General features: G+C 38.5%; 1 protein-coding gene across 9 annotated transcripts in view; it reads right to left on the bottom strand.

Annotated features, from left to right (window-relative positions):
• Positions 1–2,828: 2,828 nt before the first annotated feature.
• Positions 2,829–26,372, bottom strand: part of tab2 (TGF-beta activated kinase 1 (MAP3K7) binding protein 2) — a 38,914-nt gene continuing 15,370 nt past the window's right edge. For 2 of the 9 annotated variants that reach the window (XM_048600691.1, XM_048600694.1), the window contains exons 2-9: positions 25,780–25,863; positions 14,822–14,988; positions 13,024–13,216; positions 9,783–11,379; positions 8,399–8,559; positions 7,866–7,959; positions 5,468–5,548; positions 2,829–5,027 (exon numbers count right to left, since the gene is read on the bottom strand). In XM_048600691.1, the coding sequence (XP_048456648.1) occupies positions 4,882–5,027; positions 5,468–5,548; positions 7,866–7,959; positions 8,399–8,559; positions 9,783–11,379; positions 13,024–13,125 (2,181 nt within the window). In that variant the 5' untranslated portion in view covers positions 13,126–13,216; positions 14,822–14,988; positions 25,780–25,863 and the 3' untranslated portion in view covers positions 2,829–4,881. The remainder of the gene's footprint in view (positions 5,028–5,467; positions 5,549–7,865; positions 7,960–8,398; positions 8,560–9,782; positions 11,380–13,023; positions 13,217–14,821; positions 14,989–25,779; positions 25,864–26,372) is intronic. The other 7 variants (XM_048600688.1, XM_048600695.1, XM_048600693.1 and 4 more) reach the window with 6 other exon arrangements.

Here is a 26,372-nt window from a genome sequence, read left to right on the forward strand (position 1 = left end):
ACAGATGAAAATGTGGAAGGAAAGATTTAAATTGCTGGGTAATTGGGCCTGTGTAAGATAACACTTTTGTGAGCCAGATGGGTTGCATCTGAACAGAGCTGGGGCTGAGGTCCTTTGCTAGTGCTGTTAGGGAGGGTTTAAACTAAATTGGTAGAGATGTAGTATCAGGGGAGTATATCAGAAGAAATACCGGGCTGCACAAAATACTGACAGACACAGCACTAGAATAGATTTCTAAGTTAATAAGTGGAATCAGAATAAAGGGAGAAAATAAAATGTTTAAACCACGATGACAGTGCATGTATGTGAATGCATGGAGTATTGTAAATAAGATTGGTAAGTTACAGGCACAGGTTGCCATTTGGAATTATGACGGTGTGGCTATAAGAGAGACTTGGTTCAAGAAAGACCAGGACTAAGGGTTAAATCTTTCTGGTTCCAGGTTTCAGTAAAGATAGGAAAGGAAAAAAAGGAGGGGTGGCAGTTAAGGAGAGCATTGCAGTGCTGGAGAAAGTGTGTCTCAGAAGGTTGAAGTACAGAGTCAATTTGGCTAGAGTCAGGGAACGAAAAAGGTGTAAGCACATTGCTCAGGAGCAATGTATGGACTATCTACAAATGTGGAGAATGTAGGAAGAATCTGCAGGGAAATTACAGAGAGAGGTGCAAACATTACAGTTATAGTTATCCAAATGCAGAGTGAGACTATGGTAGTGTAAGTGGCAGAGAAGGGCAAGGATTCTTAGACTGTGCTCAGGAGAATTTTCAACAGCAACATGTGTCCAGTCTAATGAGAAAAGAAGTACTGCCAGACTGGTTCTTGGGAACAAGGTGGGCCAAATAGATTAAGTGTCAGTGGGGAACATTCTGGGGACAGTGATCGTTGCATTGCAAGGTTTAGGCTCATTCTGGAAAAGAACAATTAACAATCCAGAGTTAGATTGATTAACTGGGGAGAGCAAAACTGCAACTGGGCTGGATAGACTGGTGCCAAATGATCGTGGGGAAATCTACAGCTGAATAGTTGGCTACCTTCAAAAAGGATAGTGAAGGAAGTGTGAGTGGGCATAATTTTTTAGTCTTAGGACTCAGGGGAAAGTGACAGAGAATTGCAAACTTTACAATATTATTCAAAAAAAGTGTGAGTGTAAGTATATATCTATACCAATTACAAACCAGTCAATTTAACTTCGGTAATGGGGAAACAATTAGAAACAATAATTCAGGATGTATGTAGACAAATAAAGGTTAACTAAGGAGACTCAGTATGGATTTATGAAAGGAAAATTGTGTTAAGTTGCTAGACACTTTTTAAAAATACAACGGGGAGGATTGATACAGGTAATGCTGTTGATGCGGCATCCATGGACTTCCAAAAGGCACTTGATAGAGTGCAGCAAAATGGACTTATGAGCAAAGTTAGATCTTATGAAACAAAAGGGACAGTAGTAATGTGAGTTTTAAAAAAATGGCTGAGTGTTAGGAAACAGAAAGTAATGGTTAATGGATGTTTTGGGGTGTGAGTTTAGTGTTCCCTTAGGCCCAGTATTTGGACTCTTGTTTTTCTTGATAATATATTAATGATCTAGACTTTAGTGTGCAGGGCACAAGTATGATACAAAACTTAGAAGAATGGTAAACCGAGGAGGTGGTCAGTGTAGAGTTTCAAAAGGACATTTGTCAGCTGGGGGAGCGGACAAATGATGTTTAATGCATATAAGTGTGGGGTGATACATTTGATGTAGAGAAGATAGAGTGAATCTAAAACAAAGCGCACTACTCTGGACGATGTGCCAGAGCACAGAATCCTGGGCGTGTACACTCATAAGTCATTAAAGGGGACAGGTCAAGTGGACAGAATGGCAGTTAGGCTTTGTTTGTTGAGACATTGTACAAGAACAGGAAGGTTATACTGAACTTGCAGAAGACACAGGTTGAATCTCAACTGGCATACTGTGTACAGTTCTGGGCACTGTTCTTCTGGAAAGACGTGAGCAGATTGGAGACAGTGCCGAAGAGGTTTACAAGAATGGTTTCGAGGACAAGAAGCTTCAATTATGAAGATAGATTGGAGAAGCAGGGACTGTTGTCCTATCAATTCTCAATCCATGTTAACAGATTATTTCCAACCTCAGGTGTCCTTGATTCATTAGCTTCTTTGGGATGTCAGAGATATTATCCGTTTCTTCACAAATTATAACACGAAAACCCGGGAATTTTTTCTTTCATCTGCTTCAGAATGTAGAATCTACAGCATGAAAATGCGTAACTTTGTCCAGTCAGACAATATTGGTGTTAAGGCTCCAACACAAGCCTCTTCCCTGTCTAACTCATCTAACCCTGTTGGCATATCTTTATATTTTTCTCCCGTACCTAGAGCAGACTTGTATAGCTTTTCCTTTAATGCATCTATGCTATTTGCTTCAACCACTCAATCAAATAGCAGGCTTGGTATTCTAACTACCCCCTACTAAATTTATTATTGAACTTAGTCATGGCTCTCTCATTTATGAATCCTAACTTTGACTCCCCATATGTGGAATAATTTACATTTAATAAATGCATATTTTAAATAATATGTACATCACATGTAAAAATTACATTCAAAACCTGAAAGTGTTTTGTGGTCTCTGATGGTAAATGCTTCCACAGTCCTTAAAGAAAACTGAAGACCAATTTCATATTTAGTCACTGGAGTCTGTGATTAAAAAGTCACATGCTTACCTCCTAGATCCAAAAGTGCTCATGTTTTTGAGGATCTGCTGTATTATACTGAATTATCTGGGTAGTGCCTGGCATTTTTAAAGAAAAACAAAATGTATGAATTTGAATAGCTCTTGAAAAGGATAAGCCCTTTGATTTTATTTTTTCATTGTTATTTCTTCTCAATACATATGTATAGATCAAAGAGGAACATCTTGTTCCTGTAATCTGTGGTGAGTTCAAACCTAGTACCGGCAATATTTTAGGATAGAAGGGGATCCCTTTGCCATCTAGAGTACCTGAGATGCTACAGCAGAGACATAAGGAGCACTCTCTGCCACAAATACTATTCAAGATCCTGGAACACTCCATCATACTAGAAAATTATCACAAATGGGAAGGTCTCTCACAAATACCTATACAAACCCAGAGATATTCAAGTAAAATTTCACAATTTCCTTTTTTGTTAATAGCTTTTGTGCCAAAACGACAACGTACCTAATTAAAATGGAAAAATCAACTTAAGATATCCCATTATGTTTTATTAATAAAACGTAAAACCAGTCAATTTTCATTTAGACCTGCAGATGAAGCTCAGACCACTGTGTGACAACATAATTGTTTTATATATACTGTAATCGTAATGTAAAACTTTTGTACTAAAAATTTTAGAATCATCAAGTCAGGCCAATTTAACGACATAAACAACAGAACAAAATAGGAACCTGGTGCTCAGAAAAATTGAAATAGCAGGCAATTTAGATGTAAAGAGTGCACAATATGGCAACTGAGTGTACCTGGTCTATTAAAAACTTCAGCTGTTCACCTCAAATTCTTCTTTCCTACTTTGAAAGCTATGCTTAAGCACTGTATCATTATACAGTGCCAGGAGAGTCGTGATCAAGCACTGCATATCATTTTAAAAAATATATATATATTTCACACATGAACATTGCACTGTTGTCTTGGAAACTGCATTTGCAGGTCTCTTCAAGAGCATAATTTATAGAAATGCTGTACAGAAAGGCCACTGAAAGCTGCTTTATACATAGCTTTGTTTTTCTTAAGTTAATTTAAGGCTTCACTTCTCATAGGTATCAAGGTGATTGAGACAAAAGATTTTACTAAAAACCGCTCAATGAAGTTAGTTACCAAAGTCTAAAGCATGATACATACAGGTAATACAGGAAACTCAGGAACAGAGAGAAAGAGAAGAAACGCTCCTCCCCAAATTTCTCCCCGCCTCCTCTAAGGTACGGTAACAGCACACATGGTTTCACCAGTGCCAGTCCACCTGATTACCCATTCTTCATGTGAATGCCAGTTGGCCAGTCATCATAACCAAACCCTAACCTGCTCTCACCAGGTGAGTATGCATTCTCTCTTTCCAGCAGAAGGGTTAACAGATAGGAATTAGGAGCAGCAATTGTTGATGTTTCTTCACCATCTCTCGTACATGCAGCATCCCTACTGACCTGAGCTAACTGAGCACACAGGCAGGAGTCAACCTGGAACTTCCCGGATCTGTACGGCTCAGTACAGGAAGCTTGAAGAGTAGACTGTATGCATTGTAGAAAACATTGGAGCACTTGGTCATCCCAAAGCTGAATCATATGAAAGTTTTGGAGCAGAAAGGTGATCAGAGCAGTGAGGTCTATTAGTGATGCACACATTCTGTTCCACCCACTCTCAGGTGCTCCTTTAAGTCTAGCTTTACAAATGCCCTCTGCTGTTCTTACAGCTCATTCGGTTGCTTCGACTTATCAAATGTATTAAATCATTTCCATCTGCAGCATCCTGAGAATTGTTACATGTTTTCTCCTTAAAAATTGCATCTTGGGAAGAAATTGTGGAAGATATGTCAGAAGAGACAACAAGACCCACAGCAGTTCATATAGATGTGGCTTTGTGAAAAACTTTTGTTTTGTTTGTAAAGGCGTATCTGGTATTGGCAAACCTGGTATTAGCTCAGGCCCCAGCACTCGACTGCTGAAGTTTGAAGCTGTGCGTTCAATCCCAAAAACCATTGTGCTGAAATAATAATCTCCATTAAAAAGACCACCTGGTCCATACTAAACTTCTTTCCAGCATTGTATCTGCTAGTTACTACAGTCTTTGTAAACAATTCCTTTATCCCAGCATCTGTTGAGGCATTCGTTCTTTCACTGGGAGCGTTATGGCTCAGAAATGCTTGGGCATCTCACACTGTTCACAGCGAATCAGAGCTGGATGGTTCAGGAAGGTACAGGTGCTACAGTTCCATTGAGCCCCTTCATCCTCCTCTGGATCAACTATTGGTTTTGATGGTTTAATTGCAGGTTTCTGCTCTGTTAGAAACATAAATGTTAAATGGTGTTGAAAATAATGGTTTCCCAACTTTCTCAGATTTGATTAATTTAATGGATTAATGCAAAAAAAAGTTGAGAATTCAAAAATGATTTCATCATGTCCCTCCCTCCCCTTCCCAATTAAATAATAATCACCACTTCTTGACTTAGCTGATCTCCAGGTTTTACTGGTTTCGGTGGTCAGCGCCCTTTCAGTCATTCTTTTCAAAACGTGTTTAAATGCACTTTTTAAAAAATTCAATACAAGAAAGTCTTATTATCCTTCCCGTAAAAATAATAATTAGAAAAAACTCAAGTATGACAGAATGAATAGAAAGAGTGACCAAAAGCTTGGTCAAAAAGGGTGATTTTGAGAATAGTTGACGAAGTCCTTTCAGAATACAGGTTCCACTGAAGTTCATTTAAAGTGATTCTCCTACCTTTCGGTTTAGGTGGCACAGGACCTCGAAATCCCATGTTATCATAAAAATTGTGGATAGCACTGGGGTTAAAGTGTGGTCCTACAAAGAGAGATAATAGGTTATATCACACATTGCTTCAAGTTGGAACATCCAGGAATCAGATCTAACATTTAATGTGCCAATTATTATGACAAACAAATCTAGCTCAGATAAAATGGAAACAAAAAAATTAGCAGGTAAAACTGATTGGACAATGGGCTGCCTTTAAAGATATAGTTTGAGTACAGTCAAAGTATATTCCCACTCAGGGGAGGGATACAGCAAAAATAAAAAATGGTGATATGATGATGTCAGGTGGATAATACTAAAAAAAAAAGCAGTACAAGAAAAGATACCGGCAACTGACAAAGGGAATCGAAAAATCTTCTAAGGACATACAGTGTAAGTGCATTAACAGGAGGGCCAATCAGGGACCAAAAAGGGGATTTATGTGAGTGACAGGGGCAAGATTGAGGTAAAGTAATACTATGTATTTTTCTTTATTGAGGAAGACATTGTTCAGCTCACAGTAAAAGAAGAGGTAGTTCAGACACAAGAAGGGTTTAAAAGTTGATATGGAGGTGATATTAGATAAACTGTTTGTACTTAAAGTTAAGGTTTCAGGACCGAATTAAATACCTTAAAAAGATTAGAGAGAAAAGTGAATGCGGAAATTGTGGAGGCAATTTGCAATCTTCCTTACGCCCAGGGTATTACAAGCGATCTTCAGAATTGCAAATGTTATACCCATTGTGAATAAGAGTGTAAAGATCAGCCCAACAATTAGAGGCCAGTCAATTGAACCTCACTGGTGGGAAAGCTTCCAGAAGAATAATTTGGGAAATAAATTGAGACTCATTTGAGCAAATGCAGAATGAGATATCAGGCAAGGTTAATGTAAATAATGCTTTTGATGTGGAGTACAAGGACTTTCAAATAAAAGCATCAGATAAGGTGTTTTACAAAACCAACCTTCCAAGAGCAACCTCCAAACCCACCTTCAGGAAATACCTGCTAAATGTGTGGTCAGATGTGGCTCTGGGATCAGACTCATCATTCACACAAGGAATGATACGGAATTTCCTCGGTGGATATTCATGTTCATTAGCAAGTGATTGTTGCTTTGCATTGATACTGGCAAAGACAACAAGGATGAAGTATATGGAATAAAAACAAAGTGCCAATAGTGATATGAAATTGGCTGTCTAAAGTGGCAAAGAATGAACAGTTGTTTTTCAGATGAGGGGAAGGATTATAGTGGAGTTTCCCAAGGATTAATGGTAGGACTCCTGCTCTTTCTGATTTACATTAATGCTCTAGTCTTTGGTGCACAAGGTACAATTTCAAATTTGGTGGATGATGCAGAACTTGTGAATCCTGGGGAGATCTTCAAAAGCTCTGACAAGTTGGTGGGTTGGATAGACAAGTGGCAAACGAAACCTAATGCAGAGAAATGTGAAGTGATTCATTTTGGTGGAAAATTTCCGGAAAATAATATAAAATAAATGACTATATAAAAGGGGTGCATGAAGAAAGGTTGGAGGTGCGTAAAATCATTAAAGGTGGCAGTTCAGGATAAGGAGCAATTTAAAAAAAAAAATTCATTCCTGGGATGTGGGTGTCATTGACAAGATCAGAATTTAGTGCTCATCCCCAATTGCCCAGAACACAGTTAAGAGTCAATCACATTGCTGTTAGTCTGACCTACATGTGACTCCAGAACGAGTAAGGATAGTGGATATCCTTCCCTTAAGGATAGCTGTGAACCAGATCCGTTTTTCCAAGAATTGATAACAGTTTCATGGTCATCACTAAATTCCTAATTCCAGACTTTATTGAATTCAAATTACATCATCTACCTTTGTGGGATTCAAACCCAGGCACCCACTCATTACTTAGGTTTCTGGGTTTGTAATCTAGCTATAATAGTACTAAGCCATTGCCTCCCCCTCAAACCTGCTCTGCTATTCTTCAAAGGCCTAATCTTCAACTGCAAATCCACTTTACCGACTGATTCCTAATACCATGATTTTCATAAAAGTCCACTCTCCACCACTTTGAGAAAGTGACATCGTTCTACCTCTTGTCTCTTGTGCAGCTCACCCTCTTCATCCTTGACCAAAAGAAATAGTCAACAGTCTCAATAAAAGGTCATTAAGAGAAGAGAGAAAGGTGTGAGGAAAGCCAGTGCCATAACTTCTAGCAAAGACAGAAGCGGTAGTTGAGCCTGTACTTTCAGGAGAGGGAGACTGCAAGATTTTGCTTAAAAGGCAGAAAATTGCCAGTGGACATTTATGAAAAAATATAATTAAGCTATTTTAAAAAACTGATTAGTACACCAGCTTAACGCCTTCAATTTATTTGAAATTATACATACCTTTGGCTTGAAAGAGGTCAATCTCTTTGGTTATGCAGTCTATATCGATCTGCAGCTGGCGGTTGCTGCTTCGCAGCTGCTGCATTTCCTCTAACTGAAAGACCAAGGTGCATAGTCTCAGCAACTTCAAAAGACAGTAAATATCACTGATATCAAATTATAATTTCTAATGTCTTAAATTACTGAGTACTTGCAGTTTTATATTGCAGAAACAAAGTTTGAAATATTATTATTTGACTGTACACTGATGGCTGAGTTGAACATTTATAAAGGGAATCCAACGATTGATAAGGTAAGGCCCTTATTAACTTTAATTAAAATTTGTGTTCAGCAAATTATGGTACGCTGTTTTTCAGGAATTTTCAGCACTGAATACTACTGTTAAATTGAACAAGTGACTCTTTTTTACAGCATGAACTTAAAACAAAATTATTTAAAATATGTTCTTTAGCATTACGTAAATGAATGTGAACAGCTCAGATTTAAACGAAGGTAAGTAAATTTGGAAACCATTATTGAATTGTGAATCGTACCGATGGGATTTGGGAAGCCGAATTTGATCGTTTCATGCGTCTTTGGGTAAGGTCACTTTCCATCTGATTAACTTCACTTTTCAGTTTGTCCAGCTTTCTTTTCTCCAGCTCAAGTTCTCGACGGAGTCGATCCATTCTGGCCTTCTGATGCACTAGTAAAGCTGAAAAGCATATCAGCAAGTCAACTTACAGACAACTAGGTAGCGGACAAAATATAATTCTGTACAACATAAAGAACCAAGAACAAAAAATTTTTAAAAATTCTTTTTTATTTGGTCAGACTTTACTTGGTTTTTAATTATTTAACTAATAGGTTTATCTTAATGTACATCCAATGCTTGGTAATTTGAAAGAAACTAATACCATTATTTTGAGGAAAAAAAAAAGTGTAGCTAAAAACAAATTGGTACAATAAAATGATTTGAAAAGGTACAAAATGTTGTTTTGCATATAATGCAAGTGTTAATAGTAGCAGAAAACCCATGCCATTTTGAACTTTACACGTCAATTCATTCAAATGGGTCAGGGTCAAGTCACTTCTCGTCTTCACCTTTTCTAGTATCATTAAATTAATATTAATACATTTTTATGTATGATTCAACTTTTAAGTCACATAAATTATTACATCTACTCTATCACATTCTGAATGATCAAACCTAAACCCCCGACTTTGAGCTAAATCTTCACATATAAACTAATCAATCCTAACACCAATCTGTAGTAGTGATATAATATGCAGCACAGGGATTTCAGTACTTATAAGATATTATGAGAAGAGGCGTAGCTCTACCATTTGCAATATGAAGGACTACTGCAAGATTAGGTGATAGCAGGTGTCCAGGAGGCATGCTGCAATATTGAGAGTAGTACAGCAATAGTTGTATAATCTTGATTTATAGCACATTACAGTAGAGCATCACATCAAACTTCATTACCGTACCACAAATAAAATACTTAATACGGCAATTTAATTTTCACAACCAACTTGAATTAGCTTAGTTTGTTCTTTTCATACTCTATGTATTTGTCATGACTCCAAGAAAGTTTGCTGTCCCATCGCACAGTTGGTATGACATGACAGTATTGCTAAAAAACACAGAACTACTAAAGTTTGGGGAAGTACTCATTGACAACTTTACCTAAAAGGACCATCAGTCAAGTTATTGCCCTTTCCAAGCAGATTTTACCATACTCTACAGGTACACAACAATTTTCCATTCATCAAGTCACTGCAGAAATCAATTGCCCCTTGCAAGGAATGCAAGAGCATCAGCACTCAATCTATTGCCTTTCAGTTTTTAAACTACTGAAAAGAAATCCACTGTGATGTACACTGGCTGAAACAAGAGAATTGGAGAATGACAACTTCTAAAATTCTCAATACCTTCTGTATATGCAGCATCATCAGATCCCGCACTCATCCTTCGCATCTCACTGATTCGATTGTCACGAGTTGACGCAGGATCAGTCGCTAGTTGCAAATGCTGGACAGGTTCAGGCTCCACATAATGATCGGGCAGGCTTAAGAGATTAGAAGGTTCAAAAGTTGGTGATGCAACCCCAGGGGAAATAGCAGGTGGCTTGTTTGGCGAAACTGTAATCTTAAAAGTGTACTTGGTATTGGGTTGGGTGACCACCACTCGAGGAGAAGTGGCAGTATTGCAATTGCCTGCACTCCGACTCTTGGGTGGGTGATGTCGGATGTAGGCGGGTTGAATGAAAGCACCCTGCTGTGGACCCATGCTAAGCTGTCCTGCAGCACTTCGGGAGGAAGATGCTGAACTTGGGTTTGCTGATATGTACACAGTAGGTTGATTTCGCAGACCTGGCTCGTCACCGGATGTAGAATTTGCCGAGATATAGAGCTTCGGCTGATTGCGTCCAACCATCTCCTCACATGATGGAGGGCTTGCAGAAATGTAAACTGTGGGTTGACTCCTGCCTCCGGGCTGGCTGCTAATGGAAGGTGAAGGGGCTGTGCGAGAGTTGGAGGGACGCAGCATTGTTGCATTACTTCTCTGTGGTGATTCAAGTTTGATCTCAATTTGGTTTTTCCGTGACCCAGTTGAGATGTTCTGAATGTTATATTGACTGTAAATTGAAGGATGTGCATTATTTGAGGACTGATAAGGAGGAACTTGAGACGTTGTGGGGGAGCTGATGGGCATGTACACATGAGACGTCTGGTGGTTTTGCTGGCCTGGGTGTACAGATTGTTGGGATGAGGTATATGCTGAACCACACTGTGAAGTAACAGGGGCACAGAAGCCTGCCACTTGTTCCATCTGCTGCGGTTGAGAGTACTGTGGAGCCTGGAAGAGCTGCTGTTGTTGATTATGACTGTACTGAGGACTGCTGGTATTTTGCCCAGATATCCAGCCAGGCTGCTGTGACATCTGGCGGTTTGAACTGCTTTGTGTTGTCACATAAGGTCTAATATAGATAGAATTACCTTGGGGGCTATTAAGTACAGGCGGAGGCACACCGCGTATGTGCAAAGATGTAGGAGTGTTATGACCAGTCTGAAGGTTGGGAGCTAGAGTGACAGTAATTGGGTTGAACCTGGGCATTTGTTGGGCTGTACTCGATATTCCCTTGGAGCCCAATGGCTGAAGAAGTCCAAGTTGCTGTGTTGAAGAAGGGCTGCGATTCATGTCCATAGTTCCAAACATATTCAAACCTGCAGCCAACTGTGTTGGTGTTACCTGTGGTTGCTGTGTAGGCTCATAGCTAGTTAGAGCAGTTGGAAGCGCCCCGTCACTGACACTATGAGGCACAGTTCTGTTTCCATTCAATTGATTCCTTTCCTTCCAGCGCTGATACACATTCTGGGACTGGACATCTAGATTGAGTTCAGACATGTGATTGTGAAGCCCAGAAATGCTGGACTCGTCCAAAAAATTCAGGTCCCCTTCTCCATAAAGATATTTGGTGCTTTCTTGAGACAAGAACTTACAACAAGCATCCAAATTGTTACCGTTCTAGAAAACAAAATAGCAACAGAAAATTAGGAAACAAATTAATGCACCCACATTAGTAAGACCATACGAAATTGGAACAGGACTAGGCCATTTGGCCCCTCGAGCCTCCTCTGCCATTCAATAGAATCATTGCTGATCCGACATTCCTCATGCCCACTTTACTGCCCTTTCCACAGAACTCGATTCCCCTACTGATCAAGAATCTATCTCAGCCTTAAATATACACAAGGAAACTGCCCCCACTGCTTTCTGTGGCAAGTGCAAAGACTCTTAGCACTTTTAGAGAAGAAATTCTTCCTCACCTCAGTCCTAAATTGGTGTCTGTTTATTATGAGACTTTTCCTTTGTTCATAGATTCTCTGATGAGGAAAAACAGCACTTACCCTGTCAGCCCCTTAAGAATCCTATATGTCTCAATGAGGTCATCCCTCATTCTTCTAAACTCCAGTAAGTAGAATCCCAACCTTTGTTCATAAGACAATCCCTCCATAGCAGGGATCAGCCTAGTAAACCTTCTCTGAACTGCCTGCAATGAAATATCTTTCCTTCAATGAGGGGACCAGAACTGCAAATCTGGTCTTATCAGCACCTTGTACAGTTGCAGTAAGACTTTCCTACTCATACACTCTAAAGCGCTTGAAATAAGGGCTAACATTCCATTAGCCTGCCTGATTATCTGCTGCACTTCTGTACTAGTTTTGTGTGTTCCGTACACAGATACCTCCAAGTCCCTTTCGGTTGCAGCTTTCTCCATTTAAATAATATTCTGTTCTTTTGTTCCCCTTTCCAAAATGAACAAATTTGCATTTTCCCACATTATATTCTATCTCTCCAACTTTTTGCCCACAGTTATTTAACTCCTTGCCTAATAATTTATTTAAATTACAAAAGAAGGAAAAAAAGCACATTTGTTCAAACTACAGTACTTCAAAATTTCAGCTATCAATTTCACCCTCTGGCTTTCCAGATGTCAATTCACCAGATTATTTTATGTTAGCAGTATTGAATATGTGTACAGTAAAGGATTGGGGTGGGGGCTCATGGATGAAGAAGGGAAGAGAGGAGGGAGAGAATGAGGGTGGGTGAAGAAGGGAGAGTCAAGGGTTGAAGGAAAGAGGGTGGGAAGAAGGGAGGGGAGGAAGGAAGGATGGTGGGGGGGGGGGGGGGGGGAGGGAAAGAAAAGGCAGGGCAGGTTGGGACAAGTGGACAGATGGGGCAGTGGGGAAAGAGTTAATTTGGAGAGTTCAGGTAAAAGGGAGAGACTGATTAAGAAAAATGGAAAGAGGTGAGCATAGGACCAGGGGAAGAGAGGTGGTGAGAAGCAGGGAGAGAGAGGGAGCGCCGGGAGGAGCAAGGCAGGGGAAGAAGGAGAGAGAGGCAGGATTGAGGAGGAGAGTAGGTGTACACGGTGAAATGTGGGGCAAGGATGGAAATGATGGGAGACGAGGGGGTAAAGGCATTCAGTGAAGTTTTGGAAGTGGTGCGAGAGAGGTATTGAGAGTAAACCTGCTGGAGTTTTAATAACAAAAGTGAATAAGGTTTGTTAAGATTTGCAAATAAAACACGCTAGTTCTCACATCATTGATCAATAACTACAACTATAAGATTATGGAAATCAGTGTTTTCAGATTTTACAGCACCTACCTGCAGGATACAGTGGGAGACAACACACTCAGGTACTTCAGGGAACTTTTGCCGCAGGTCATGCAGAAGCTGAATATCAATTTGTTGACTTGCCTGGGCCATTCGTATTCTGCCTTGTCAAGTGTGGCACTGCGTTGGCTCAAAGGTACAAGCCTCAATCATAGCAAAGCTCTCGCGTCCCATCAGGCATTTTCTAAAAGAAAGCGATTTAATTAGTTTCTAAATACTGGAAACATGTGAACTCACCTTTGACAGTTTTAAGTTAGTAGGTCATGAATCTGAGCAAATTTCATGGATTAACAGTAATATGGAGAGCCACTTAGCTTATTACACCTACATTGGTGCAGGGGAACTCTGCTCCGAGTGGAACAGAACTCTTCACATACAGGTACAGTGTAAATCAGGAACAAATTATGCAGATTATCAGAACTCTGACGAGTCATTTAGACTCGAAACATTAGCTTGCTCTCTCGCCATAATGATGCCTGACCTGCTGTGATTTCCAGCGATTTTTCTTTTCAGTGTAAATCAGGTACTCTGTCCACCATCACCCACCTAACCACAGCTCTCTCCATCCAAAAAAATAAATGGAGAGGTTGGGATCAATTGAAATTTTCATAACATAGATTATTATATAAGAAAGGTAAACCTCTAATTGAATACAACCTTAAGGAACTAAATTTCTGCTTCTCATTGTGATGTTGGATGAAAACTGCAGGCTGAAAGGTTTCAAACTATGACTGTCTAGAACTACCAGAACTGTAAAGAGAGGTTCCAGATGAACTTGCCTAGATCAAAATGCTGTGATTTGGAGTGTCATTGGAGCCACTGCACCACCATACCAGGAAGTGAGCATGGGTGACCAGAGAATATTCTCAGGAATACACCTCAAATGAGATGGTCACCTTACACCAAGGGAGATATAGTTAGTAAGGTAGGCAAGTAAAAACCACACGGTGAGCTGCAGACTAGGGGGCATTGTGGTGGCAGCGGAATATGATCTGTAGTAAAAGCCTCCTGTAGGGTATTATGCTGCCTGATGGATGTGCTTTACTGTATACGTAATTGCACAGACACTTAAGTAACTCTGAGGGGCTCATAGGCTAGATAACCACAGAAAAAAGGCTTAATAGGAATGTGTGTGGTAGTGTAGTCAAGTGTGCTGTTAAAGGACTGAAGGCCATTCTCCCAACTTCAGCCAGGAACACTTGATGATCTGCTACCTTCCAAATACTAGGGTAAGTATTCGTCCAGATTGAGTGAAGTTGATTTTGAAGTATCATTAAATTTAATCATGATTACATTTAAATAGTTCATTTAGGGGTCAGTGATGATACACACTTTTACCAGTGCCCAATTCTCAGATCTTCACTTACATGGTTCTACAATTTCTCCTCCAAGAAGCCTGTACAGTTCTTAAACTTTTACAGCTCCCCCAAATCAGTTTCTGCATGATAGTCATCTAATTTTAAAACCTGACAATAAAACAACTATGATGCGAATAAAGAATGTGAAGTTCTTAAAAAATTACAAAAAAAAGGCAGATAGTTTTGCATGCTGCTCTGTCACTCTACATTAAATTTAGAAAACCACTGTCTCCCCAAAATCCATTCTAAGTCAATTTCAACAACTACCCACTCGTCCCAAATACATAGGAACTCAATATCATAGGAACTCAGAAGTCACCATCTGAACTACTCAATAACTCTTCCCTCACCCAAATTTCAACTCCACCACACAACCTGGTTCCTGACCAACCTCCTTCTCCCTCAAATTAATATACAAAAAAATGAATTACCTCATAAGGCATCTGTGGTTTTTCATTCAACTGATAATTGATGTTTCACTCACCCACCGCAGCTGGATAAACAAATCTTATGAAAACAAATCACTGTTTCCAAAGAGTAAATGTGAACAATTTGACTGTCTGTCTCTGCAGCTCTCTCTCTCAGCTTGGCTTGCTTTCTGAAGTTAAAAAGAATGAAATGTTTTGAAGTGGATCTGAAAACCTACTCAAATTCATTGTCTGGTTTCAATTGAAAATTATTACAAAAAGACGCAAACAAAAATACTATTAGAGAGAGATATTATTTAATTTTTCCACTGGGAAAATAGATTCTTTGCAATCCAAATATAAACAAAACCAGACGAGCATGTAATTATTGCTATCTGTCAAGTTGTAAGTGGGATGCAGATACTCTTAAAAAGCATTAAATGCAAAATAGAGTCTCTGCAATATGGTCTTTCTTCAAGTTACTTTGAAAACAAGCAAACAGATACTGTCACAGGATGTACGGGCACTCTTGCATAAACTAACTGAAGAATTCCTAAAAATTTTTAGCTCAGCATTCATGCAGATTGGTCAAATGTATACAATTCAAATTCAGGTTTGAGGGTGTGTGAAGTCTCCAAGTACAATTTTGGAAACAATGTAAACCCCTTCCTTTAAATATTCATACTAACATTTCAACAAAATGACGAGCTTGAAGGTGGAGTGGAGCATCAGAATAAAGCCCAAGCCAAGAGCAGAACAGTGAATTCACGAGAACGAAAAAACATTTACGGATATGAAATTCTTCAAGTCCTTGACAGAATAGATGGTGTGAGAATGTTTCCTCGAGCTAATGAGTCAAGACGTTGGGTTCTTTGTCTCAGAATAAGTACCAACCATTTAGAACTGAGATGAGGAAAAATGTCTTCATTCGCAAGATAATGAACCTTTGGAAATCTCCACCCAGGCAGCTGTAGATGTGTATTGTTGTGTATTTTGAAGACATGAATTGCTAGATTAGTTTTTGGACACTAAGAGGATTAAAGAGTATGAGAAAATGCAGGAATCTTTGTCTGAGGTAATTCTTGCTGAAAGGCAGAACAAGCTCCAAGGGTTGAATGGCCTACTCCTGCCCCTATTACTTACTTTAACATAAACACCAAATTAAAACATACACTTATACATGGTAATTGCAACTGTAATAATTTGTACAAAAGGTGCAAAAAAAAATGTTTTTTAAATATACTTTTCATGTGAAGTGTGCACATTTTAACAAGTCCTTGTTACTTTGCACTGTTACTATTCAGGCATGGATCCTTTGAGTCTAATTCTATATCTGAAGTGTTAAAACTCCTGTAATAAAGGGATTGTTTGACCTGCTGAGTATTTGTAACATCTGCAATTAATTTGCTTTTTGTGCTATACTGTAGATGGTTCTTCTGACTGGTTATTCAGGATTATACTTAGTTCCTCAATAGTTAATCAATCTGTATCAATGGCATACCCAATTCAAAATCCCTGAGCTAATCAGTTCTGACTTGCAACTGTTTTACTTTAGACCAGTCAACGAAATGGGACCCAATGGGAGGTAAGTATTACAAAATAAATGTAGTTTAGTTTATATATAAAGGTGTTATTAAAACTTTTTTTTAATGTTTAACATTATTAAGGGCATATATGAGGTACAGTGAGATGGTTAGTAGATTTAGAGAAGTTATTACACTGCAGGATCAGTCAGATAGGTGGGTGATTGTCAGATTGTCAGTAAGACAGTAGTTCAAAAGTCTCTGGTGGATACTCCTCTATCGTATAGATATTCAGTTTTTGGAACTGCAGAAGGTGATAGTCTCTCAGAGGGAAACAGAAGGCTAGTCAGTTATTGGATACTTGGAATGATTCTTATGTTAGGCAATTTTTGACAAGATTTAATAAAATTGTTATAGGGGACTCTCCTGTAAGGGACATAGACAAGAGATTCTGAGGCAATGAGCATAAATTTAGGATAGTTTTCTGCTTTCCTGGTGTTTGGATTAGGGACATGTCTAAACATTTCAGGGATACTATTAAAGGTGAGACTGAAGTCAGAAATTATTGTATACATTGGTAGGAATGACATTTTTAGGGAAAAGATTAATGCAGTACAGAGTGAATTTAAAAGGTCAGGTAGAAGATTAAAAAATAGAACTTTGAAAGTAGTAATTTCTGGTTTACTTCCAATGCCAAACTCAAACTAGGGAAGGAACAAAAGGTTAAAGGAAATAAATCAATGGCTGAAGAGGTGGTGTATTGTTCAGGGTTTCAGACAATTGGAATGTCTTTTAGGATAGAAGAGATCTGTTCAAAAAGGATGGGTCTAACCTAAACTGGAAAGGGACCAATATCTCAGCAAGGAGATTTGCTCATTCCGTTAAAGGAGATTTTATTCTGATAGACAGGGGCAGTGGAGGAATTCTAAGTAGCAGTGTAAACAGAAGGATTGATGGGGAAGGTTATGAAATGTGAGCAGCGCTTGTCAATTAGAAAAGAAAAGACAAGAGAGAGTCAGAGTATGTAGTAACTCTGAAGAACTAAATTGTATTTATTTCAATGCAAGGGATCTAACAGATAAGGCTGATGAACTCAGGGCATGTTTAAGAACATGGGATTGGGACGTCTTAGCTATTACAGAAACTTGGCTGAGAGATGGACAAGACTGGCAGCTCAACGTTGTGCTTTAGGTGCTACAGAAAGGATAGAAAAGGAGGCAAGAAAGGAGGGGTTGGTGTTTTTGATGAAGGAATACATTACTGTTGTAACAAGGGAAGATATTTCTGAAATTCGTCCAGTGAAAATATATGGGTAGAAATTACAAATAAGAAAGGAAAGATCACTGATGGGATTGTACTGTAAGCCCCCCACTATTAAGGGGGAGATTGAGAAACAAATATGTAGGGAGATCTCAGATATATGTAAGAGTAATAAGGTTGTAATAATGGGGGATTTTAATTTTCCAAACATTGATTGGGGCTACCACAGTGTTAAAGGTTTGGATGGTGAAGAATTCGTCAAATGTGATCAAGAAAATTTTATCAATATGCGGATGCTCCTAGTGTAGAAGGAGCAAAACTAGACCTTTTGGGCAATAAGGCAGGGCAGGTGACTGAAGTGAAAGTGGGGGAACTCTGGGTCTAGAGATCATAATTCTGTTAGTTTCAAAATGATCATGAAAAAGGATAAGCCTTCCATAAAAGTTAAAGTCTTTAATTGGAGTAACACAAATTTTAATGGTATGAGACAAGAACTTTCAAACGTTGACTGGAGTAGACTGTTCACAGGTAAAAGGACGTCTGACAAATGGGAGACTTTCAAGAGTGTGATGACGAGAGTTGAGGTATTTTGCTTCTGTTAGAGTGAAGGGTAAAGCTAATAAGATTTAGGAACAATGGATGAATAAAGATATTGAGGTTCTAGTCAAGAATAAAAGAGAATCTTACTTTAGATATAGACAACTTGGCTCAATTGAATCTCTTAATCAATATAAAGAGTGTAGGGCATTCTTAAGAGAGAAATCAGTACGGCATTGGCAGGTAGGTTAAGGATAATTCAAAGAGTTCTACAAATACAATAAGAGCAAGAGGGTAACTAGAAAGGGGATAGGGCCTCTTAAAGATCAAGGAGGTAGTCTTTGTGTTGAACCCCAGGAGATGGGAGAGATTCTGAATGAATATTTCATGTCACTTTTTACTGTAGAGAAAGGAATGGAGTCTAAACAACGTGGAGAAATAAACTTTGAAGATGGTTCAGGATGTCTTAGAGAATATAAAGATGGATAAATCTCCAGGACCTGATCTAATGTATCCCAGAATGTTGTGGGGAGTAAGGGAGGAAATTATGAGACCCCTTGCAGAAATATTTGCATCATCTATAACTATGGGTGAGGTGCCCGATATTTGGAGGGTGGCTAATGTTGCACCGTTGTTTAATAAAGGTTGTAAGGAGAAACTGGGGAACTACAGACCTGTGAGCCTGACTTCAGTTATGGGTAAATTGTTGCAGTTGATTATAAAAGATAAGATTTATGGACATTTAGAGAGGCAATAATTGACTAGGCATAGTCTGCATGGTTTTGTGTGAGGAAAATTGTGTCTCACAAACTTGTTGGAGTTTTTTTTAAAAAGAAATTACCAAAAAGATTGATGATGGTTGAGCAGTAGATGTTGTTTATTTGGATTTTAGTAAAGCCTTTGACAAGGTTCCACATGGTAGACTAATTAGTAAAGTTAGGTTACATGGCATTCAGGGCGAGCTTGCCAATTGGATACGTAATTGACTTATTGGGAGGAGACAGAGAGTAATGGTGGAGGATTGCTTTTCGGACTGGAGATCTGTGACCAGAGGCGTTCCACAGGGATCGGTTCTAGGTTCTCTTTTGTTTGTCATTTATATAAATGACTTGGATGAGAACATAAAAAGCATGGTTAGTAGGTTTGCGGATGACACCAGAATAGGTGGCATAGTAGACAGTGAAGAAGGTTTTCTAAGATAATAAAGGGATCTTGATCAAAGGGTCAATAGGCTGAAAAAAATGGCAGATTTAATTCAATCTGGATAAGTGCAACGTATTGCATTTTGGTACAACAAACAAGGGTAGTGCTTATACAATTAACAGTAGGGCCTTGGGTAGTGTTGTAGAACAGAGGGACCTAGGGGCGTGGGTACATAATTCTTTGAAGTTTGCGTCACATATAGACAGGGCGGTTAAAAAGGCATTTGACATGTTTGCCTTCATTGCTCAGTCCTTTGAGTATTGGAGTTGGGAAGTCATGTTAAGGTCATACAGGACATTGGTGAGGCCTCTTCCGGAATACTGCGTCCAGTTCTGGTCACCCAGTTATAGGAAAGGTACTATCAAACTGGAGAGGGTTCAGAAGAGATTTACCAGGAGGTAGTCAGGTATGGAAGGTTTGTGTTATAAAGAAAGGCCGGATAGGCTGGGACTTTGTTTCCACTGGAGCGTAGGAAGTTGAGAAGTTTACAAAATAATGAGAGGTCTAGATAAAATTAATAGTAGTTGTCTTTTCCCTAGCTTGGGTGACTTCAAAACTAGGGGACACATTTTTAAGGTGAGAGGAGACAGATTTAAAAAAAAGACATGAGAGGCAAATTATTTACTCAGAGGGTGGTTCGTGTATGGAATGAACTTCCTGAGGAAGTGGTGGATGTGCGTACAATTACAGCGTTTAAAAGACATTTGGATAAGTACATGAATAGGAAAGGTCTGGAGGGATATGGGCCAGGAGCAGGCAGGTAGGACTAGTTTAGTATGGAATTATGTTCAGCATGGACCGATTGGACCGAAAAGTCTGTTTCCATGCTGTATGACTCCATGACTCTATATCAGGAAGTATGTGCAAGACTTTAATTGTACAGCTAATGGATTACTATAGCGATCGAATGCCGTGGAGGATTCAAAGGCAGTTCCGTGGTTAGAACTAAGATGGAACAGAGCTGTTGTTACTCTAATGGATATACTTTATTGGCCACTGACTAATGGGAAAGATGCATGTGCAAAAGCGCAAGGAAATTACAGAGAAGTACAAAATCCAAAGAATGGTGATAACGAGGGATGTCACTATCCTAATATAAACTGGGGCAATAATAGTATAAAGTATGGGCAGGAAAGATGCTACTGAAGCACATTGAGGAGAATTTTCTTTCGCACTACATTTCTGACCCAATAATGAAGATGTTTCTGGATCTGATATTCGGAAATGAATTTGGTTAAGTGAAACAAGCATTAGTAGGTGAACACTTGGGGGTCAGGGATCATAAGCGTTATACAGAGTCACACAGCATAGAAACAGCTCTTCAGCCCACTATGTCTATGCTGACCAACAAAGACCAAACTCCACCACTCCCATTTCCATAAATTGCCTAAACCATATGGTAAAAGAAGAAGCAATTGAGAGCAATTTGAGGAGATTTAGCCTCAGTAGGATCAGATTAGATCTGTCCTGGGTAAACTGGAGTCCAAGCTTGGTAGGCTAAACCATAACAGAACTTTAGATCACCGTTAAAGAAGAGATGGCTTGGATAAAATTAGGTACATTCCTTTTTTATTTTTGGGGGTTGGTGATGGTGAAGAAAAAGAGTGAAAAGGCAACTCAAAGCCACAGTTCAATGATTAACAAAACAGAGAGTAAGATGAAGCAGGAAGAGTGGTTACTGTTAGATACATATCGTATTGTTAATACACAGGTGAACTAAGCTGACTATATAAAGTTCATAGGGGAAAAGTTTAAAAAAAAACACAAAGAAAGCATTTGAGAAAAGAGTGGCAGCATACATAAAAGTGAATTTAAAAAGTTTACTTTAGATATACGAATACCAAGAACAGTAAGAAGATGCTTGGGAATAATTAGGAACGAAAGAGGATATGTGCACATAAAAGTTGACATCATAGTTGTGGTATTAAATGAGCACCAGATTCACAATTCAATGGATCATCTGTCATTTCCACCACCTGCAATGTGATGCCAAACACATTTTCCTTCCGCCACATCACCCCACCCCCATCCCAGTATTCCAATGGGACAATTTCCTCCCCAAGATCTTGGTCTACTCTTTAATCATGGCCAACATCAATTCCCTTCCTGTAGTTGTTTTTTTCCTCCCCCCACACAAGCACAGGAGACATAACACCTGCCTCATACCTCCTTCGAATAACCGTCAAGGCCCCAAACACTCCTTACAGGTAAAATAATGACTGACTTATCCTTTCAATTCAAATACTGTTTTCATTGCCCATGACATGGTTTCCTTGAGCAGCTTGTCTTTTCAATTTTCTACCTATCTTCTGGATAGCCCTTTCTGCCCTCAACCTTTACTGTTCAAAGGAAACTCAAGGAACTAAACATCATCCTTCCACTATGCACTTTACAGCCGTCACATCAATGCAGAGTTCCGCTACTGTAGATCCTAATCTCTCATACATCTGGTTTCTTTTCTATTTGCTAGTTTTGTTCTTTTCTCTCTTGTTTCTATCAATTCCTTGGCTTGAGCTTTCAAATAGTAACATAGCTGATTTGCCCTAGTACTACACAGTCCACAGCGAAGAATTTTGATGTGAATTTGCACAAAAGAGACAGCCGAGACTCTCTTAGCTTTTAAAGAAACTGTGGATTTCTAACCAAACATTCTTCTTCTGGAAATTGCATAAACTAACCTTTTCTACTGAGGCAACTGTGCTTTTGCCAAACTGTTCTAAAAACTCTTTTTTTGAAAAGAAAAGACAGAAAACCATTTTTGCTCCTGACCGCAGTCAGGACTGTTCCGAATTGCTCAAGTTAATCTTTAGATTTTCTAAATTAAACTCAGTACTTGATTATCCTGAATCAAAAACAAGCTAATGGCCCTTAATGTTTATACACTCCAGCACATTACAAACATTCTTCCATTAGCACTCCAGACAGTCTCTGCTCTCTGACAACAAATTGGATTCTGTCACTGTTTAAACTAGTTTTCAAAATAAAAATGCTTCAGAAAAGCAACTAACCTCATATGCCACTATACTAAAATCCAAACTCAATAAACAATATAAAAACAGCAAACCTTTTAATAACCAGCACCTATGGGGCCAGGAGTGTGCCAGCTGACTAAATATTCCACATGATCAAGAGGTATGCGTAACCACAATAAACCCTGACAAAGCAAAGCTTCAAGAGATGAAGATCCCTCAAAAATCTAAGAAAAGACATCAACACATCTCCTTAAAAACAACATAAAAACACTGTCAGTAATTGAAATGTAATACGGGGATATACACATCACTGTTATACTTTACTTATAGCACAAATACTCGGACATCACGGTATTTGACGTATGTAAGTTTTTGCCAGTTAAAACAAAGTTTACTGTATGTCATTACCACTCTGCAATCCCACCTCCCCCATCAAGAAAAAGGAAATTATGAAGAACCTTTATGAGACATTGGTTTGTCCCCAGTTGGAGCAGTGTGTCAATTCTATGACTGTAGCTTTAAAAATAAGGGTTCATGAGAGGAACCAGAAAAATTTTACAAGAATGACAAGAATGAAAAATTACCTATTTTTGTAGATAGACTGAGGGAGCTGGTTTCATCTTGTTAGAGAAGAGCAAGTTGAGATGGGATTTATAGAGGTGTTCAAAATCATGATGAACTTACATAGAATAGATACAAAGAAACTCTCTCCATTGGTGGAAAGATCAATAACCATAGGATAGGGGCATAAAGCAAAAGAAGCCAAAGGTGAAATGAGGAAACACTTTGTTTCAAATGCAGTGAGTGGTTAGGCTCCAAAATACATTCCTTGAAATGTTGGTAGATGCAGATTAAAGGTTGGCTTCCAAGAAATTTACAGGGCTACAGGAAGAGGACCAGGAGCAAGACTAGCTAAACTATTCTGGCAGAGAGCCCACACGGGCTTAGAGGGCCAAATTTACTCTGTCTGAGCGACAAATATTCTATAATTTTTTCTTTTACGGCAATTTTCACAAGCTAGTCTTCCAAATGCTGGAGCTTGAATAATACTTCTCTCAATTATTTTTACATTTTTAATGTCAAACTACTTTTTCCATTTAAAGTGAACAGTGTGGAAGAACTAATGACTCTGCAATAATTGTCAGCAATGTGAAAAAGAAAAAGTGAAATCTCTCGTGAGATCATGTGCACATTTTATGCAGAAGACACATGAATGAATAGAAACGAGAAAGCTCTGCAATTGGGACCACAAATGTGGACTTAAAGTGATGTTTATTTTCAATGCTCATTTGTTGAATTTAAATGCAAAATTTCAAAATCTTACTTTGCTAGAATTCAATTAATAAGACTAATAAAAAGTTAAGAGCAGGACTGAATATGCCATGTCCCTACCATCACATTACAGGTTGTGGTTAATTCTTCACCACCATTAAAACTGTCCCGACCCTAAAAGATCAAAACTGCTTTACTCAGTCAGCACTTTTTGGGCTACTTTGAAAATAGTTCAGTGCCTGAAAATTCCAGTGGCAAATTCTCTGAATGGCTTGCCTTATCCTCAATCCTAAACAAAGGTAATATCAAGCTCAGATAAGATTATACACCTGAGATAAAAATACCCAAGCTAATGATTTAACATTGTTTTTAGGCTTTAGTCAAGAAGAATTCAGTAATCTCACCCAAAGTATTTTACTGTAGAATTTTGCCACCCATTTGTCTAACAGTCAGTGGTGACTATTTGAAAAAGCTACCTAATTAGTCCAAGACCCCTGCTCTTTCCCCTTGCATTGGTTTCCCTTTCCATATCCATTCTGTTTTGAACCTACTATTACTGAAGCTGGTTTTTAGGTAGCGCATTACAGATCATAACTCAAATATGTTCGGCTTTTCCAGTTCAGTGCCTAAGGATTGGAGTTTTGCCATGATTGATGTGGGCAAACACTAACCAATTGGCAGAAACCAAAAGCTTAATGAAAATACACTCAGCAAAACACAGACCAGAAATTCAACTGTCTCTTCCAGCTAAGTTTAATTCTTGATTTTTTTTTGGGGGGGGTGGGTGGTGGCAAGGGGTAGAAACCCTGAAATCACGAGCTCAGAGACAATTATACCACTAAGAAAAATAAATTGCAATAAATATAATTTTTGCAATCAGTGTTCTGGAATTAAATGTTGTTAAGTGAAAATAAACTCAATTGCTGTTTCTCCCTCTCTCTGACTGAATCAGAGAGAAAGATTTGGATATACAGAGCCAAACTGCTTCACTGCCGACAAAGTACGATTGAAATACAGTCATATTGTAATGTAGCAAGCATGGTAATCAATTTTTCATAAGGTCCCATAGACAGCAATGTAACTAAAACAGTTTTAGTTTGTTTACTTGGCTGTTGGTTGAGAGTTAAATATTGACTATAAGTAAAATTTAAGCATTGCATATCAAGTTGAACAAAAAACAGCACACTAAATTAAATATCAAACTTGTCTAGAAAACTTAATATTCATTGCTTTGTCGAGTCGTATTTCTGCATGCTTTCTTTTCCCACAAATGGACATATCTGAACTTGCACAAGAGGACACCAGCCTTTCACTTTCACTCAAGAGAATACCCGTGATGCAGGAGGAAAAGCAATACACAATGCAACCAATATTTTCAACAAAGAAAGATCTTACAGGAATGCATGAGTTCTCATCATAGACTTCTGACAAAGGCAGAGGCTTTGAACATAAAATATGAATTAAATTGTTCTTGCTAAATTTGTTATGATGAAATGTATTTTGTTTCTGTAGTTAACAGGTTGAAATGAAAAGAAATGACCACTCACTTCCACTCTACTTCAAATTTCTCATTAATTTGCATTAATTACCCTTTATGAGTGGATCACAATTACTAAATCTCAATATCAACTGCAAGAAATTGTCATATAAAATCTTGCTTTTTCAGCATGACCCAAGGTGTAGAAGGGAAGTATGACACAAACAGTGAACTAAAATCAAGTCAGTGTGCTGTTTTCATATATGAAATGTCTCACAGACCTTACGACTCTCCTAAAAGTACAACACTGGTATCCTGACAATTTTCCATCCTTTAGTCATGTTTTGCAACTCACTGTCATACTTTCTATCATGCTTAATATCACTACTTTTAGCCTTACAGTTTACAGGGACTGGAGAACATAATCCATGATTCCCATTCCAGCACAGAATTGAGGGAATGCTGCATTGTCAGAGGTTCAGTCTGTCCTCTGCAGAGAACATAAAAGATCCCATCACGCTACTTTGAAAAGTTCCCTAATGAACCAGCCAATGCTCAATCAAAATCAATTTCACGTCACTGTTTGTAGAAGCTTGCTGTGCATGTATAATGACTGCTGCATTTCCTATTACAACAGTGACTACAGTTCAAAAGCGCTTCATTGGCTGTAAAGCATTTGGAATGTTCCGAATTGCAAAAGATGTTTTAAGTGCAAGTTTGTCTTTTATCTTCATTTACCTCAGATTGACTCATTCTTCCCAGGTTACTGACTCCTGCTCCTGGTCCTCTCAACCGCATCTCCCAAATTCAGAAGAAATCTGTCTACATAGATGATCAAGAGGGGAATTAGGAAATATATTAACTCAAATTAATTTGTAATATATATATTTTAAAAGACATTTAATTGACTTTCCTTCCCACCTTCCCATTGCTGACATTGTCTTGAAGAATTCAAATTTGAAAACCACACCATTTCCTCAAACTTGTTTTAAAATTTATAACTTAATCTTAAAAATCTTCGATTTAAAAAAAACTTCTCAACTTCTTCCTTCAGGATTTCCCATTACAATTTAAAGACAGAAAAGTTTTTAAGAAAAAAGCACTCTATGCCTTCCTGAACGATTCACTCTTACGAAGCATACAAAACCATTAACAGAATATTGCCCATGGTAAAATGCTGAAGCAAATTTAAGCAAGCCTATTACACTGCAACACACTGCTCACCTGGGATGGTTAGACAACAGCATCTCACTCACAGCTCCATTCCACTTAAAGATTATTAGAGTCTCGCCTTAAGAATTGTCACCTTAAATACCTCACACTGTCTTACT

Source organism: Rhincodon typus, chromosome 9 (assembly GCF_021869965.1).
Source record: "Rhincodon typus isolate 14 chromosome 9, sRhiTyp1.1, whole genome shotgun sequence".
Classification (NCBI taxonomy): Eukaryota; Metazoa; Chordata; class Chondrichthyes; order Orectolobiformes; family Rhincodontidae; genus Rhincodon; species Rhincodon typus.